This window comes from Sinocyclocheilus anshuiensis, unplaced genomic scaffold (genome assembly GCF_001515605.1).
Source record: "Sinocyclocheilus anshuiensis isolate Anshui unplaced genomic scaffold, SAMN03320099.WGS_v1.1 scaffold836, whole genome shotgun sequence".
Lineage (NCBI taxonomy): Eukaryota > Metazoa > Chordata > Actinopteri > Cypriniformes > Cyprinidae > Sinocyclocheilus > Sinocyclocheilus anshuiensis.
Genome location: NW_015551122.1, coordinates 1,046,239 through 1,063,109, shown reverse-complemented (window position 1 = coordinate 1,063,109; position 16,871 = coordinate 1,046,239). Strand labels below are relative to the sequence as shown.

General features: G+C 40.0%; 2 protein-coding genes across 4 annotated transcripts in view; both read right to left on the bottom strand.

Moving 5' to 3' along the window:
- atrx (ATRX chromatin remodeler) overlaps positions 1 to 5,454 on the bottom strand; it is a 73,146-nt gene extending 67,692 nt beyond the window's left edge. The window contains exons 1-6 of the mRNA XM_016453235.1: positions 4,927 to 5,454; positions 3,839 to 3,933; positions 2,638 to 2,687; positions 1,799 to 1,848; positions 900 to 1,024; positions 697 to 813 (exon numbers count right to left, since the gene is read on the bottom strand). Coding sequence (XP_016308721.1) covers positions 697 to 813; positions 900 to 1,024; positions 1,799 to 1,848; positions 2,638 to 2,682 — 337 coding nt within the window. The 5' untranslated portion in view covers positions 2,683 to 2,687; positions 3,839 to 3,933; positions 4,927 to 5,454. The remainder of the gene's footprint in view (positions 1 to 696; positions 814 to 899; positions 1,025 to 1,798; positions 1,849 to 2,637; positions 2,688 to 3,838; positions 3,934 to 4,926) is intronic.
- Positions 5,455 to 5,925: 471 nt separating this feature from the next.
- Positions 5,926 to 16,358, bottom strand: LOC107663122 (nuclear pore glycoprotein p62-like). Of its 3 annotated transcripts, none has more exons than XM_016453279.1 (13): positions 16,264 to 16,358; positions 15,226 to 15,570; positions 13,401 to 13,624; positions 12,834 to 12,908; positions 12,217 to 12,321; positions 9,811 to 9,918; positions 9,572 to 9,683; positions 9,344 to 9,488; positions 7,434 to 7,483; positions 6,573 to 6,707; positions 6,358 to 6,469; positions 6,200 to 6,266; positions 5,926 to 6,104 (listed from the first exon to the last, which is right to left on the bottom strand). In XM_016453279.1, the coding sequence occupies exons 2-13, from the start codon at positions 15,507 to 15,509 to the stop codon at positions 6,013 to 6,015; spliced, it is 1,509 nt and encodes a 502-aa protein (XP_016308765.1). In that variant the 5' UTR covers positions 15,510 to 15,570; positions 16,264 to 16,358; the 3' UTR covers positions 5,926 to 6,012. The 3 variants fall into 3 exon arrangements, with proteins under 3 accessions (XP_016308765.1, XP_016308767.1, XP_016308766.1); XM_016453281.1 differs by having other exon boundaries at positions 9,572 to 9,680; XM_016453280.1 differs by having other exon boundaries at positions 15,226 to 15,513; positions 16,262 to 16,350.
- Positions 16,359 to 16,871: the final 513 nt, after the last annotated feature.

The following is a 16,871-nucleotide window of genomic DNA, read 5'->3' as shown; positions in this document are numbered from 1 at the left end:
CACTCAGCGTGCTTTGTTTATCAGCTCGCGCACATCAGCTATACAGGCGTTAATACTGAATGTTTAACGTTATATTAATTGCATACATATACTGCGTAGTAGACATCCTTAACTCCATTCTGCTGTCTGTTGTTGGTGTCTTTGTTTGAATATGGCGCTTATCACATGCTGTGTGGTATCGGCGTTTGGTATCGGGGCATTTTAACGAGTACGAGTACAGGAGACCAGTATCAGGCCCGATACCGATACCAGTATCGGTGCATCCCTAATAATAAATCATTTCTGAAGGATCATGTGACACTGAAGACTGGAGTAATGATGCTGAAAATTCAGCTTTGATCACAGGAATAAATTACATTTTAATGTATATTAAAATAGAAAAACTTTGTTTTACATCATAATAATATTTTACAATATTAAATTTTTTCCTGTATTTTTGATCAAATAAATGCAGCCTTTATGAGCATAAGAAACTCCTGTAAAAAACATTAAAAATCATTCTAATACCAAACTTTTGACCGGTAGTGTATATGTTTTGCAATTGTATACTGTATTTTGTTTATATGGAAAGACGTAAATAAAGTGAGAAGAAAAAAAAAAAAACAGTATTTGACTGTATAACCAAACACATAACTAGACTAATTCAATACCTTTTAATGGGGCATGGGATCATTTACAGTACACAAGCTTACTCACCGGGACGTTTCCGAGTGCCGTCCTCTTTCACTTTACTTCCTCTGTTATGGAACTCCGGACCGCGGAATTCATCTTTAGCTTCGTTAGCAACCGGTTCTGGCTTGACCACCACTGTGCCTGCGAATCGTGAAGCCAGGAGATTCAGTGCGCCTCTTAACCCACACGCTTCATCAGACTTTAAAACATCCTAACAGAGTGCTAACCTTGTGGCAGCTTGCTGATATCCAGACTGCTCTGCATGCTGTCATCTGTGCCGCGTTCACCTCCACTCTCGTTTGCACATTCCGATTCATCAACGGCAGTGTGCTTGGTCACAAATGAAGGTTTTCTTTCATTAACAACAGAGGGGGAAAGGGGTCAACAGGTTGTTCCAATAAACATGATCAAAATTATCCTCTCTTCTCAACATTCCATTCCCACGACAACCAACACTCCAAAGAACCGTGTGCAAAACTACAGCATCATCTCAATAGTTTCAAAAGAGCAATGCATACATAACTACAAGCAACCACAGCAGCTGAGAGAGAGAAATACAACACCAACATGTCTGGACGAAATGGCAGAATTTGCTTCACAGACTGTTTACTGAGCCGTTTAACTCTCAACACATCTCCATTTGGATTTTTATAAAACGGTACACATCAGTGCAACGAAGTCTATGACTCATGCTGTGTTGCTTTCAAATTCAGGAAGTCAGAAAAAAAAGTGCAATAGCAAAAACACTTAAGACTTGTGTGGAAATCCAAAACCTGTAAGATTAAGGTACGACAACACCTAAGGAGATGCACGCGCAATACAATTATGAAACATTCATAAAGCAATTGAATGCATAATGCAGAAACAAGGCAAAGTTCATACTGTGACAACAAAACCCATTTTGAAACAGTCTGCAGAGATAGTTGTGCAAAACTTTCTATGTTATCTTCCAAGCACTGGCCAACAGAATATTAAAAGGTCATAATTCTGTAATGTCAAATAGGGAATATCACACTTCTGATTTTGAATGGAACGCAGCATAAGACAAAATACAAGGCATATCGTTTAGTCCAGATATTTACTGAACAAGAGCCAGAGCTTCGACAACAACTTCAACCCAACTCACCTCTTTGAGCGTGAAGATGAGGGTTTGGTCATTTCTGAGGAGCAACCAGGCTGAAGAAATGAAAAAAAAAAAACATTTCATTTTCAGTGATAAAATATCCATATATTACCAGCTCAACCCGCAACATTAGTCTTATAGTAGTTTGGCATAAAAGGGCCTAAATCGAGCACAATGTCCACAGAAACATCATTTTAGCAAAAAAAATAAAATAAAAAACTGGTCCACCTACCTGAATATTTTAACCCAAATATAGAAATGATAATTATCGGTGTGATAAGCTTTCAGATTATGGAATAAAATGGATGTGCTGGGTATCAATTTAATCTCCTTGTCTTTTATAAACTTCCTGAAGAAGCTTTTGAAGCACCAGTCCAACAAACTGAAAATCAAAGCATGAACATGAGTCGGGTAATTGATGTTTTATTCATGCACTATATCATTCTCGCACTATGACAGAGAACGATGGCAAAAGCTGCTTTCTTATTTTCCCCGTAAAGCATGCTGCTAAATGGCAAGCTTTATCGTCATCCTTTAACAAATCTGCCTCAATCCTAATTGCGGTGCTCTTTATGTGCACTCATCTCAACGATAAAACTGGACCTTATCTGGGATTTGAGTGAGACTTTGCAAAAACTGCACAAGTACAATCAGAGTCAGACAAAAGCCTTGCATGTCATTTTAAAAGACTAACTATTGCTCTAGTCCATCTCAAATTGAACTTTGAAGTGCACATTCAAGTACAGAAGTACAGAAAAATGACCTTATGCTGTAACCGGATAGGACACAGTGTTATAGTAAACTGTAGAGATAAAAAGCAAAACCAGACTCTGTAGACAAACCTCATTCATTCTCTCATCAGGGCTGTTTAAGTCACTAGCAGCCATTTTACCTGTAATATGAGAAAAGCATACACATTTACAATTAAGAAAACATTGTATATTTGTCTAAAATACGTCAATTTATACATAGATACAACTTTTTAGCCTTATTTACTATATTTAGCCTTTGAAAAGCTGAATTTCCCAAGTAGGTATAACTGCAGACCGGAGATCTCCAAAATGGGGCGTGAACTCCAAAAGTGGGCAGAACCTCCAAAATGGGGCGGGCTCTCGTCGCGCAAAGACTTTCACCATTGGCTCTGGCTCCAGCCAATTGTTATTGACTTACATTTCAAAATAAAACTTTATAAATTAAACAGTTTCTAGCTCATCTAAAATAAAATATGCTATATAAGTAAATATTCTCCGTGAGAGCAGAGCCCAAAGCTCGTGGCCAGTGCTGTTCGGACTGGAGTTTGAACCTCTGCGTAATGATATAAACACAAATCACCCACAATTTTACTCTATCGCTTTGTTCTAAGCAACGGGGGCGTCCCGGGGCTCGAAATTCACAGGGTAGGAGGGGGTAGTGACACTGGGTGCAACTCGGAAGGCCAAATAAAGTGCTTTTGCTTTCGCACTGAAACACACAGCGTCTCCCTGACATGGCTGCATCAACACTAACTGCTGTTCCTGAAACCACGCCTTCTTTCTTTGCGTGCACATTTGGGCCGCATTATGCAAATATTCCCACATAGTGAGGTAGATATGTGGGGGCGTGTTAGAACGAGCCATTTTAGGGGGGCGTGGCAGAGTCTTAACTTTGATAAAGTATATCTCTTTGGTTTTGAGACTTTAGTCTTTGCAACTTCAGGGATCTTATCTATGCACAATCAGCTTGTAACACTCCAAAGAGAAAGGAAAACTTGAAATCGCATCATATGACCCCTTTAAGGGTTAGCATTTTTTGTAGCATAGTGTAGGAAATCAACACTTTAATTGACAAACCAATAAAATCTTTAGAATCAGCTGTGGGGCGGAGTTTGCACTGAAGTGGATTGGGGGGGAAACTGCGCAAGCGTGTCATGTGCCTGTCTGTCAATGGAAAGAAGCCACGCCCTATTTTAGAGTTCCCGCCCCCATTTGGAGATCTCCGGGCTGCAGTTATACCCTTCTCAAATGTCTGGGCCCAGTCTGTTGGGCTGACAGTAGGGATCCTCACCAGTGGAAATGTCTGGAGAATGAATGCTTTCTTCGTCTGGAGAATGACCCAAAAACTCATGAAGTTTGGTCACCAATGTATTCAACTTACTAGACCTGAAAGAAACGCAACATGCGGATACAGAGAGATCAACAACAAAACTGACCACAGATAGCGCTGCTATAGTTACTGTAAAGCCGACCTTAATATGGAAACTCAGTGTAAGAAGCTTTCAAAACATTTATTTTATTATTACACAAAAAAAGTCCACAAGAGTGGAGGCTAACACCAAGCTATTGTGCCAGACACTACGAGACGGTTTACTATGGTAAAATATATAGAGATACGTCGTAATACGACGATAACAAACAATACCTTATGAGTTATAAAACGCGTCCGCTGAAAACTCATCTCCGAAGTCGAGAGTGATGAGCAGAAAAGTAAAGTACAGAAAAACGTAATACGCGTGAAACGACGATCCAAACATGAACGGCGACTTCAAACGAAAGCCGTTATTAACGCGAGGACAGTAGCGTCACTTTCTTTCACGCGCCGCGGCGGCTGTTGATTGACAGGTGGCGTCACCACTGAGCCCGCCTCGCACGCAGCAGCCGGTACAAGACGGAAGACACGCACTGATAACGGCTGATATAAACAAACCCATCGGCTCGTGCCTGCCGCTTAAAGCAGCGAAACGCCACCAAACAAGACTAGAGGAGGGGAAACCAAGCAGGTCACTAACTTACAGACTGCTGTTCGTGACGTTCGGCTACTTGTTTGACAGATTGTTATCCACTGGTTTCCCTTCAGTGCTTAGGCTGATGTTGGAGGAGAACACCAGAGACGCAACAATTCTACTAATTCTAGGCTAAAACGCATATTTGAATGAGGTGCTAAACATTTGGTGGAGAAAGGCCTAGTTCTAGCATTTGACCAATGCATCTGCTGGAGACGCACGAAAGGGCGAATAACGCACTTCATTAGGATATCAATCCCCATAACATATGATTATGACGCCCCCTAACTATTTGCAGTACTAAAGCATGGATGTGGCGTGCACAGACGCATGCATTGCATTACCCGGCTAACGCTACATCCTTCACACCCACCTGAAGATCTCCGTGCTCAGCTCACGCGCGGGTCTTTGAGATGTCACCGGTTTGGCACCGCGAGGAACGCTGTTTTTTCATTCGATTCGGTACATTTGCATGCATGTAATGAAAGTAAATAGTGTTTTATTCCGATCAGGGCAGACAAAGCGAGAGCGCCATCTTGCCGGAGACGCGCTAAAATGGCGCGCGCGAGACTCGGTGCATCTGCGCGCGCGCTCTGAACGCGAACGCACGCACTGCGCGCAGTTCTCTTAAAACACCACCGTGTGCGTCCTCGCTGAATGCATTTTTAAAAAACACAGAAAGATCATAAATAATGCGCAGGAGAATGCATGCATGCATTTAATGCAAAGAAAGTGCAGCGTAGAAGGAGAAATTAGGGCATGAGTTACCGGCGCATGCTATTGTAAATGTGCAAAATCACGCCATGCATTTTATTTCTTATAATGTTATGTCACCACTGTGACTAGCATCCATGCCTTTGCATTCTGTTCTCCAAACATCACGATGCATGCTTTGCACTTCGGACACACTCGCGGTCGGATCATGCTACATAGACTGCATGCATGTGGAGGGGAGGATGCTGTTGCTGTTCTCCGGCGCATGCAGCCGCACTCTCGGTAGTGCACATACCTGCAGATGGCGGTGCTCATTTCGTCCCCTTTTAAACCTGCAACCTTCTGTAAAATATTATTTTTCTTTTTGGAGATTTCTTTTCTTTAGGCTAAGATTGCTTGATGATATTAATCAATGCTAGGATCCATGTTGCTATGGTGGAGCTCCATGCAGCTGATTGATTGGCTCGTTTTAGCTCTTAAGCGTTAACCAGGAAGAGAAACTCCCTTCTTTGCAGATGTATTGTTAATTTTATATCTTTAAAAAGGTCTCTGCTTTTCTATCTGAATTTCTCGATCACTAAACTGAGAAAAAGCCATGATCGTTTTGCAAAGTGCAAACAGTATGAATAAACTAAGAACAAAGCACATCAAGAGGAAATCGGGTAGAAAGAAATTATTTTATTTTGAAGCAAATAAAAACAATGACATTCATTTACAACTGACTGAGGAAAAAAGAGCTGCGTGATCACTGGAAGTTTAAACGAAAGCTCTTCTCTTGATCCTTGCTGCGGCTTTCACACAGCTTTGAGACCTCCTCCACTCGCCTGTGGAGTAAAACTGCACAGAAAAACTATATGATAAGTATACAAGCTAACATTTAATCAAGCGTTTAATGGACTGGCATTTTTTTTGTGTGTCAAAAGGATACCAACCAGAGTTTTGTTCCACCCATTGCAGGGAGTCCATATGTGCATTGAGGATTTTGCAGATCTGCTGAAGCTGAAAAACAACACCAGTCATTCTTAGTCCAGACCACACAACAATTCATAAAGAGCGTTTCTGTCTGGACCATCGATCGTATTTTGCATACCGGGTCAGTGGTGTCAGCAGGTCCGCTGGAGGTGTTGAGGTGTTCAATAATCTCTTTCAGATCATGGGACATTCTCTTGAGTTGCGCATCCACATTTTCTGCCAACTTGTACCTGGATAAAAGAGATCATTCAAATACTCAATAACATCACAGTATAGGAGGGAAACATGAGCTCCTTCAATGGCTGATAGAGTCCTGCCTGTTTTTGCTCTTACGTTCGTTCTCGCTCTTCGTCTGCGTTCTGCATGTAAATGGTCCCGCTTTGCTCTTTCACAGACTCCTCTAATGGACCAAGAAGATCCTCCAGCTCTTTCTGCTGGGACAGGATGAAGTCCAGTTCTTGATCCAACCTGTGTTACAAACACCAAAATATGAGAAAGTTTACATCAAACATGTTAGCAGACAGTATACAAGCATGCTTAGACTGTTTAGTTCATGCTGAAGTTACTTGACTGACTGGTCAATCGCTGAAGTCAAAATAATTTTGTATAATTAACACTAAACTATAACTGACAGATGCCACAGGCAACCAACATTTTCTGCTGTGCCAGTTTCTCTTATTACACTTTTAATTAAGGCTGCACAATAATGGTTAAACGGTTAATCACGGTATTTTGTAAAAAAAAAAAAATAAAAATCATGATTGTCATTTTTTCCCCCCACTTTCACATAAGCACAAACCAAGAGAATGTCAACACACATGGTTTGTTCTCAGATTTGTGACAGAAAACAGACCGCCTGTATTACACTTATATTTGAGCAGAATCTCAATAGAGATCGCTTAACTCCAGCTTACATGTTCGCCGGTGTTTTCACCTCATCACTGCTTTTTTTCCTTAACGTAGAGCGGGCGAGTGCACATGGTTGCCAGCTTGGAAAGATTAAGTAAACCACTGGCCAGAAAACATATCGATTTACGAAAAAAAAGCTCTGATTGGGGGATTTAAACTCTTGAAATCTGGCAAGTGCAACCATGAAAGCTTGTGGAGGCTTGTTACCAATGCAAGAAAACATAAATGCCACATTAAAATAACACGTTTCCAGGATAAACAACCAGCAAACAAATAATCGATTACCTTCGTTGGTCCAGTTTGACTTTTTCCATATCTTTATGTAAAGCAGTTATCTAAAAGAAGAAGAAAAAAAAAAGATTACTTGTCACTGGAAATCTGTTGCAATATGGTTTTAGGCAGTAACACTAGATTCAGGTTTTTAGATGGGCAAGTTAACTATGGGTGTCCTAAGGTGGTTTTGTGATTGAGAAAACAATCCAACCCAACAAACCAAGCTGTATAATCATAATTCACAATGGGAAATGTGTTATATAAAAAGCAGCAGTGTGTTTCTGTGGGTGAACACATCAGTATCACAGTTGAAATCCAAAAAGCACCTCTTCATCTTAAAACGTTGTGTACTTGCTCTTCTCAGAAACAGGTGCAATGCAAGAATGCTGTGCCAACAAAGCCTTGATTCACAATTCATACTGGGAATGTGTGCGTATATATATTTGTGGGGTTGCTGTAACTTTACCAGTGCAAAGATGGTGTATGTGGCAGCAGGGAGAAAACAGTGTACTAAAAGATGAGTGCAGGGCTCGCAAAATTTAAAAATCGCTGGTAGCCCTTCAGGCAGACATTCTTCAGATTTGGGTAGCCCAACATGAATTTAAGTAGCCCGAATAAAAAAAAAAGACATCGGCTGAGCTCCACTGAGGACAAATCAGCATGATTAAAAACTTCAGTGATCGCTTTTTTTCTTCAAATAACAAGTCAAGAGATGTCAAGAGGGGTGCAACGGATCACAAAACCCACGGCTCGGATCACATTGCATTATCATATCAGATTTTGAGTAACAGATCGGGTCGTTTTGCAGATGAGCAAAAAAAAATATGGTTATTATTTAAATAACAGAATACTTCTTTGATACCACAGCAAACACTAGTAGCATATAGGGATGTAACAATTCACTCAACTCACGATGCGATGCACGATACTGATTTCACAGTACAATTTACTCACAATTTTTCTTTTTAACAAAATGAGATTGAAGACGAATTATAAATGAAAAGGTGTCCTTTTATTATTTCTCCAACAAAATGCTGCACATTTCTTTGTGAAATTGAAATATGTCAAATAATAAAACTTGAAATTTTTAAACAAATCCCAAATAAAATAATTAAATACAAATAAAATAAATCTCTTCATATAAACAAACTAATGCTTTGGCTGTGCTCTTTCCATTTAAAATCAGAGGCAACCACTGCATTTTAATCACGATCTAAACAAAGATGCTAAATGCATGTTATTTAGATTGCAATTAGATTGTATAATTTCGAAATTTGAAGCAAAAACAGAACGGTCTGATTTTAGCTTTGTGAATGAGACGCAGATGTCACTCTCTGACAGCAGGTGGCGCTTATGGAACAGCTGGTTATTTATAGGCTGCTGCCCCTTTAAGGCCAAATGCACGGATCCAATATAATGATGCACTTGAGATTTCTTTCTCCACTCTTTACCTTCACTTAAGACATGTGAACGTAAACTTAAGTTAACTTAAGACATACCCGACTGTGTTTACGAGAATACTTGCCCAGAAAGTTATTTTGAGATAAGTTTGTGTGTATGTTCATTCAGATGCAAGGATACACAAAAGAGGAATCAATTCTGTGTACGCGCATCGTCTGAAGCGCGGCTCTCTGTGCGCGCTTTGAATAAGTGCGTGAATGAGAGCTCCGAATGCGTGAGTGGTTTAAAACACTTGAATGTTTAAATCGGCTAGACTTTGAAACACGTGCAAATTATCAACTACGATCCGTTTTACCCCAACAAGCTAGTGAACAATGCAAATCAAGGAAGGAATTTTATATCACGGTTCAAGATAGCCCGTCGGGCAGGACGGTGAAACATTTGGTAGCCCGACTGGAAAACACAATAGCCCCGGGACATCGGGCTAGCGATTTTGCGTGCCCTGGAGTGTATTTCTCTACCTTCTCTCCATTCTCCACCAGCATACGGTCCCAGGCATTGACCCGAGTGGCATTCTGAAGAAAGTGTCGCTCTTGGTCTTCTAGTTCTGAGCTCCACTTGTTAATCAAAGCCTCCAGCTGAGCGTAAGACATCACTGGAGCAGTGCTGACAGAAGACAACACAAGAATTTGAATATGCAACTCGACGCTAGAAAACACACAACGTCTTGAATGTGAAAAGCTTTGTACCTGGTTGTGACGATGGCAGTTGACGTGGAGGTGGTGATGGCTGGTGCAACAGATGCTACAGTCTTCAGTCCCAGAGAAAAGCCAGTAGTAGCTCCAGTGCTAACAGCAGCTACTAAAGACACAAACACGCACTCTCAAATAATACAAGTAACTTGATAGGAAAATTATATATTGGCCTCAATTATTTGTTCAGCATGTATTAATGAGCAAAGCCAGTGTGTGAGAATAAGTGAGGGCACCTGTGCTTATAGCAGGAGCGGCGGCTCCTAGAGGTTTCAGGGACAGGCTTGTGGGAGCGCTGGATGCTAAGCTCACCACAGGAGCCACCGAGGCCATCGAGGAGCCCACTAGCAGAGGAGAGAAAAGACCACGTGATGATTTCTCTAGAACAGTCCTAAATTATCGTTCAAATGAGAGCTCCCACACCTTTGTCCAATTAACTTCCTTTACTTGGCAATTAGTGCATATTTAAAACAAAAACAAAGAGAAAGAAAGAAAAAAAGCAACCACTTAAATGAAGAAAGAAATTTCCATGAGCTAAAACTTGATGGTTTGTTAGCTGTGTTTGCTCATTACAGTTAAGGTATGCTTTAGATTCCTTACTGTATGGATGGCAACACTTTCAGTCTTTTTTAAAAAATGTCAGCCGGATCTGTTTCCTTCGTTGTTGTGATTTGATCTGAACGGAAACAGCGTATCCGTGTGACGAGAGAGCTCTCAGATTCCATCAAAAATATCTTAATTTGTGTTCCGAAGATGAACGGAGGTCTTACAGGTTTGAAACGACATGAGGGCGAGTAATTAATGACAGGATTTTCATTTTTGGGTGAACTAACCCTTTAACAAAAAACAGCTAAAACCACTTGATTTAGAAAGAAACCGCAAAGCCATAGCCTGACAGCTTTAAGAGGTTTTAAAAGCTTGAAGTTTGAAGCTGTTTGAAATTCAAAGTAGTTTTAAAGCTTGCCTTGAAGGTTTGAAGGCAATACAGTCAGATAGATAGATAGATAGATAGTGTACGAGTGGTTGGTTGCTAGGGTACTCAAGGTGGTTGCTAGGGTGCTGCTATGCGGTTGCTAGGGTATTCAGGGTGGTTTCTAGGGAACTCAAGGTGGTTGCTAAGCTGTTGCTATGCGGTTGCTAGGTTATTCAGGGTGGTTGTTAGGGTGTAGCTAAAATACTCGGAGTGGTTGATAGGGTGTTGATAAATAGAATCTAACTAATAACACAAATAAACACGATTTGGACATTTTTATCGAATACACTCACAATGCAAGGTAGAGAAAGCAAGAAAACCCTTGAATTTTGTCATTTTTAGATCGTACTTTAGCAGCAAATCCTCTACCAAATGACTTCTGTAGCGACTAATAACATTTTTTGACCAACCGTCTAAGTTTAGCAGTATTTCTGGGATTGATAGCATGGCCCCTTTTAGGTTATATCACAGCATCTAAATTTGGCTTTAGCTCAGGACTTCTTTTTCAGCCACTGTTTAGTTGGTTTATTTGTGTGCTTTGGGTCATTGTCTTGTTACATCACCTCGCCGCTCTAAAGCATGAAGTCATGAACTGAAGTCCTGATATTCTCCTGTAAAATGTCTTGATACACTTTAGAATTCATTGTTCCTTCAATGATTGCAAGTGTCCAGGTTAGGGGTTCAAGGGATTGTAGTTGATCCGTGATCCATACGGTGTGCATGTGGTTCAAGGGGGGGCAGTGGTTTCCTTTCATGAAACATCATTCTTGAGTTTTGATTGAGTAACTTACAGATGTGTGTGCAGCTAGAGCCGCGCACTGTTTCAGACGGTTCAGTCCGATTTGGTGAACTGGTAATGAACAGCAAATTATAATTTTTGGGTGAGCTGTCCCTTTAAGTGTTTTACTGATAGTGGATACATGAGCAAAGACTTCTGCAGTCTTCAGAGTTTCCTGGAGGATTGTTTTGCTGTTGTTGGGTTGCTTCTGGCCTCTCTTTCAGTATTGTTCGTTGTGTTCTTAACAGTGATCTTTGCAGGACGTGCACTCATAGGGAGAAAACCAACAGTCCAGAATTTTCTGTATTTGTAGGCAGGTTCTCTTATCTTGGATTCATGAACACCCAAGTCTGTAGCAGCTTTAAAATGTGTTTAAGCTTTTGCAATCAAGGCATGGATTTTTCTTAACAAGACCAGATTTGTAAGTAACAATGCTTTGTGTGTTGCACCTGTGTGACCCACACTTCCAATCACAATTTCTTAATTTACTCCTATTGCCTTTTGGAGAAGCCATAACAGAATTTCACTTACTTTTCCCCACCTGCCCTGTCAATGACCAATCATAGTCTAAAATAAACATTTGAAAACTATAAATTAGCTTAGATTGTTTTTGTCTATAACTGTGACCCAGATGAAAATCAGACCACATTTTACAAGTAATCAATGCAGAAATCCAGAGGTTTTCAACTAAACCTATACTTGCCACTGTGTGTGTGTGTGTGTGTGTGTGTGTGTGTGTGTGTGTGTGTGTGTGCGTTTATTATATATAACATAGCCTGCACATACATAAATGCAGATGTGCCGTTAAAGCAGATTTGTTAGTAGATGGCTTGGTTTGAGAATTTGACTGAACTGGAAGTTTCTTCATTACAAGAGGTGAACAGAACTCACATGTGAATCCTGTGGCTGGTGTTGAGGCTATAGGAGCAGCAAACAGAGAGGATACTGGAGCTGGCATGGACTGACTCTGTGCAGAGCTGATAGGAGCTGGGGTGGCTGAACAACAACAAAAGATCTATTACATAACTATTGTTCTCTTTTGCCAGTTTTTCTGTGACCCTGGACCACAAAACCAGTCATAAGGGTCAATTTTTTAAAATTGAGATTTATACATCATCTGAAAGCTGAATAAATAAGCTTTCCATTGATGTATGGTTTGTTAGGATAGGACAATATTTGGCCGAGATACAACTATTTGAAAATCTGGAATCTGAGAGTGAAAAAAAATCTAAATATTGAGAAAATCATCTTTAAAGTTGTCCAAATGAAGTTCTTAGCAATGCATATTACTAATCAAAAATTAAGTTTTGATATACGGAGGGAAATTTACTAAATATCTTCATGGAACATGATCTTTACTTAATATCCTAATGATTTTTGGCATAAAAGAAAAATCAATAATTTTGACCCATACAATGTATTTTTGGCTATTGCTACAAATATACCCCAGCGACTTAAGACTGCTTTTGTGCTCCAGGGCCACATATTAGAATAGCCACACTACACACCTGAAGTTTTAATCCCAAAGTTAATTGCAGCTGTTGGGGCTGTGGAGGCAGCAGTAGACGTTCCAAGAGCCAGACCTATAAATCAGCAGCAAAACAAATTAATATAATTAGACAAAAAAAGCTTATTTAGATATTTCCTTCTTAAAGGACCAGTTTGACACAATATGATAAAGTGATACAGTGTGTGTAACAAACCCCAAGTGGAGGAAAAAAAAAAAAGAAGAAGAATTTTCAAGACCCTGTGAAACTGTTCGAGAAACCATTTTCATGCTCTGTGCTGCTGACATATTGTCCTTGTCCTTTTTGCTTAACCTTTATTTCGAAGTCAAAGTCAAACATTGGAATTAATGTGTCCACATTGTAGGTTGTTAATTTATTTGTGTGTATCTGAGCTACTTTCTCATTCTTGTTGTATAGCATTAGACGGTGGCAGGTGCATTATCATTTCAGAGAGCAGGAGACGATGACAAAATTGTCAGCTTTTAGCAGAATAGAAAAAAGTGATCTCAAAAGCCACAAAACTCTCATTTTGAATTCGATGTCAAGACATGTGTCCCTCTGTATTACCTGTGGGTTGAGCCCCTAGTGAGAGCGCAGGGGTGGGCTGTGCTGAGGATGCTTGAACTTTGGGCGTCCCAAAGCCGAATCCCCCCAAAGGCTGCTGGGCTGCAGTAGTCTGAGCGGTGAGACCTCCGAAGCTGAAGCCCGCCCCAGCAGCTGAAGCCCCCAGAGTCACACTTGTGGTCGCAGGCTGAGATGCTGCAGGTGCGCTGAGTTTTGGAAGGGAGGCACTGGATGCAAAGACGTGAACAGACTTTTTAAACATTACAGACATGTTTCGTGCTGTTCCACTGTCAACTTTCAGTTATACAATGGATATTTCCAACTCTGGATGTGCCATTTTAAGAGCTGTGACTCACTGCAAACCCATTTAATTCAACAATTAAAGGCCCTTACACACTGTCCTGACAGAGCGTTGGACGGATAGAAAGGCTAAGCCTTTTTAGGCTCTAGAAAGAGTCAGCTCACTTTGGAATCAATCAGGAGGAATACAGCTCAGTCTTAAAGGGATAGTTCACCCAAAAATGAAAAGTACCCCATAATTTACTCACCCTCAAGCTGTCCTAGGTGTAAACGACTTTCTTCTTTCAGACGAATCTAATCGGAGTTATATTAAAAATGTCCCGGCTCTTCCAAGCTTTATAAATGGCAGTGAATGGGTGTTGATCATGGGGTAATTTACATTTTTGGGTGAACTATCCCTTTAAATTCTTATTGATCAACAAGCTTACAACACTGCTTAAATACTGTAAATAGTCAACATTAATTAAATACAGTGCAACAGTGCCTGCCCACCTTTTTAGTGGCCTTGTTTTCAAAAGTATTTTCCCCTAATTTGTCTTTTAATAATTTACTGAAAATAAATCTTATAATTAGAAGCCATGAACCAAACCAACCAGCTCTGACGTGAATCACAACAATTACAAACTTTGGTTTGAAGTATTTCAAAATCGGCAAAAAGACATATGTGTGACCCTGGAGCACAAAAGCAGTCTTAAGTCTCTGGGGTATATTTGTAGCAATAGCCAACAATACACTGTATGGGTTAAAATTATCGATTTTTCTTTTATGCCAAAAATCATTAGGATATTAAGTAAAGATCATGTTCCATGAAGATATTTAGTTTCCTACCGTAAATATATCAAAACTTAATTTTTGATTAGTAATATGCATTGCTAAGAACTTCATTTGGACAACTTTAAAGATGATTTTCTCAATATTTAGATTTTTTTGCACCCTCAGATTCCAGATTTTCAAATAGTTGCATCTCAGCCAAATATTGTCCGATCCTAACAAACCACACATCAATGGAAAGCTTATTTATTAATCTCATCTGGTTCTAAACATCTGGTTTTGTGGTCCAGGATCACACATGCAAACAATACATTTAAAAAAATTTTTTTTCATTGCAAAATAAGTAGTTTGAGAAAGTCTGGAAACTGACCCGACATCATTCTCAGTGCTTCATGGGAGTGGGCGGAGCTAAAGAGTTATTTTGGCTTGATTTGCATGTTTAGCTTTAGTTGCAGAATCATGGGTAATGTAGCTTTTCAACAGGGATTCTGCTGTTGAATATGGTTATTTAAAAAAAATAATATCATCGGATTGCTTTAACAAAAGTACACGGATTAACAACCTCAAAGCTCACAGCAGGTTTACAAGTTATCATTAGAAATCAATACCCCTGTGGAGAAAATGAATGAGACTTTTACTTACGCAGCACGGCTGTTACACTCTATTCCTTGAAAGAACTGTTTATTATTGCTTTATTAAGACCAACATTCTAAACATAATTGGGGGGAAAAAAGATCCGTCCCAGATAAAATCTCACCCAAAAGAGAAGCCTCCACTTGAGGTGGTGCTCTGAGTCTGGGCTCCGAAGCTGAATCCAGCTTGCATGCTTCCATTATTCTGCATCGGCTGAGCGAGAAGTCCTGCGATCTGAGACGACGGGTTCCCAAAGGTCTGAGTCTGGGGTTGGCTGGCCCCGAAAGATAAGGCCCCTCCCGCAGGAGCGCTGGTCTGCAGCCCGAAGCCTGTGGTGCCTGCAGCTGTAGTTTTAGGGGCTCCAAAGTTGAAACCTCCAGTGCCCGCCTGACCGAAGTTAAATGCCATAGTGCTGCAGACGATGAGTGAAACAAGAGTGAGAGACCTGATGTGCCAGGCCTGTCCAAACCTGTAGAAACGACCATCATACATGATCTAATTGCAAATCTGTTGAATTTATTTTCCTTAATTGCAAGAATGGTGGTTAAACACCAGTGTGCTAAGCAGCTAAGGGTGCACAAACACACATGTATGTCATACTGTGAAATATAGCATTAATCACATTACACAGGTTCATTAGAAATTGTGTCTAGAGGCCTAGACCATAGTACTGTAGATAATACGTGCAGTCAACCCTCAACTCTGCATTTCAGACTATGCTGCATAGCTCGTTAGTTTGACACTATGCAGCACAAACACCGTCTAGGTAGCCTGCTGTGTCTTATTTTGCGCCCATACTGTCCAAAGATGTCTTCTAGGTCCTGTAGGCTTTGAGAATATGATTGATGTAACTTACTGACTAGGCTAATCTAATAGTTTTAGACCTTAGATTTAGTCTCTTTTACATATTCAGTCATACAACCATATTAAAATCAACTGATAACAAAAGCAGTGGTAGAGCAGCTAGTGTGCTTCTTTAGAAATGAACATTTCGTGTTATGGGTTCATTAAAATGGATGAATATAGCACATTAATGCCCTCCTCTGCACAATTACATCGCTCATGTTAGTACTATAAAACTAAGACGGGCAGACTAAACGATATAAGGTGAAATAAAACACTTCGTAACTGTAAAACACACACAAACATAATTAAAACGTACACAGTTCTTCACAGCAGCTCCTGTGCGTCACGTGCGCTGCTCCTGTGAGGACCCCTGCGTCTACTGTCTAAAACACTGCCTGACCAAAATTACAGATCTTACACGACAGCCACTGTCAAATAGTGCCTACATCAAAATAAAGTTAAACTGCCGCATCGAATCAATATTTTATTTATTAGGATATTGATTTGATTTTAATTACATGAACAAAAAAGGCCTAATAATACCATGTTGTTGTTGTTGTTTTTATAAAACAGTTTTGCATTTTATTCGTTCTGCACACAATGTTTTTTGTTTTTTTTAATGAAAGATTTAAATTGATTGATTTATAAAATTAATTGACAATTATGATAACATGACTGAAGCAAAATTTCTAAACTTTACGCTAAAACAAGCGATAAAACGAGTGTTATAATCAGTGTTTGCTTTGAGGGAGGGTCACGGACTGAGTTACTCATTAATATTGACAGAGTCCTGAAGAAAAAGTTAATTGAGAAACACGTTATTACACCATATGACTAACATATTTTAGTTTCTTTAGATTGATTTTTTCAAGTCGAGTCGAGTCCACAACACGAAAGCTCAAATAAAGTTATACATTCAATAAA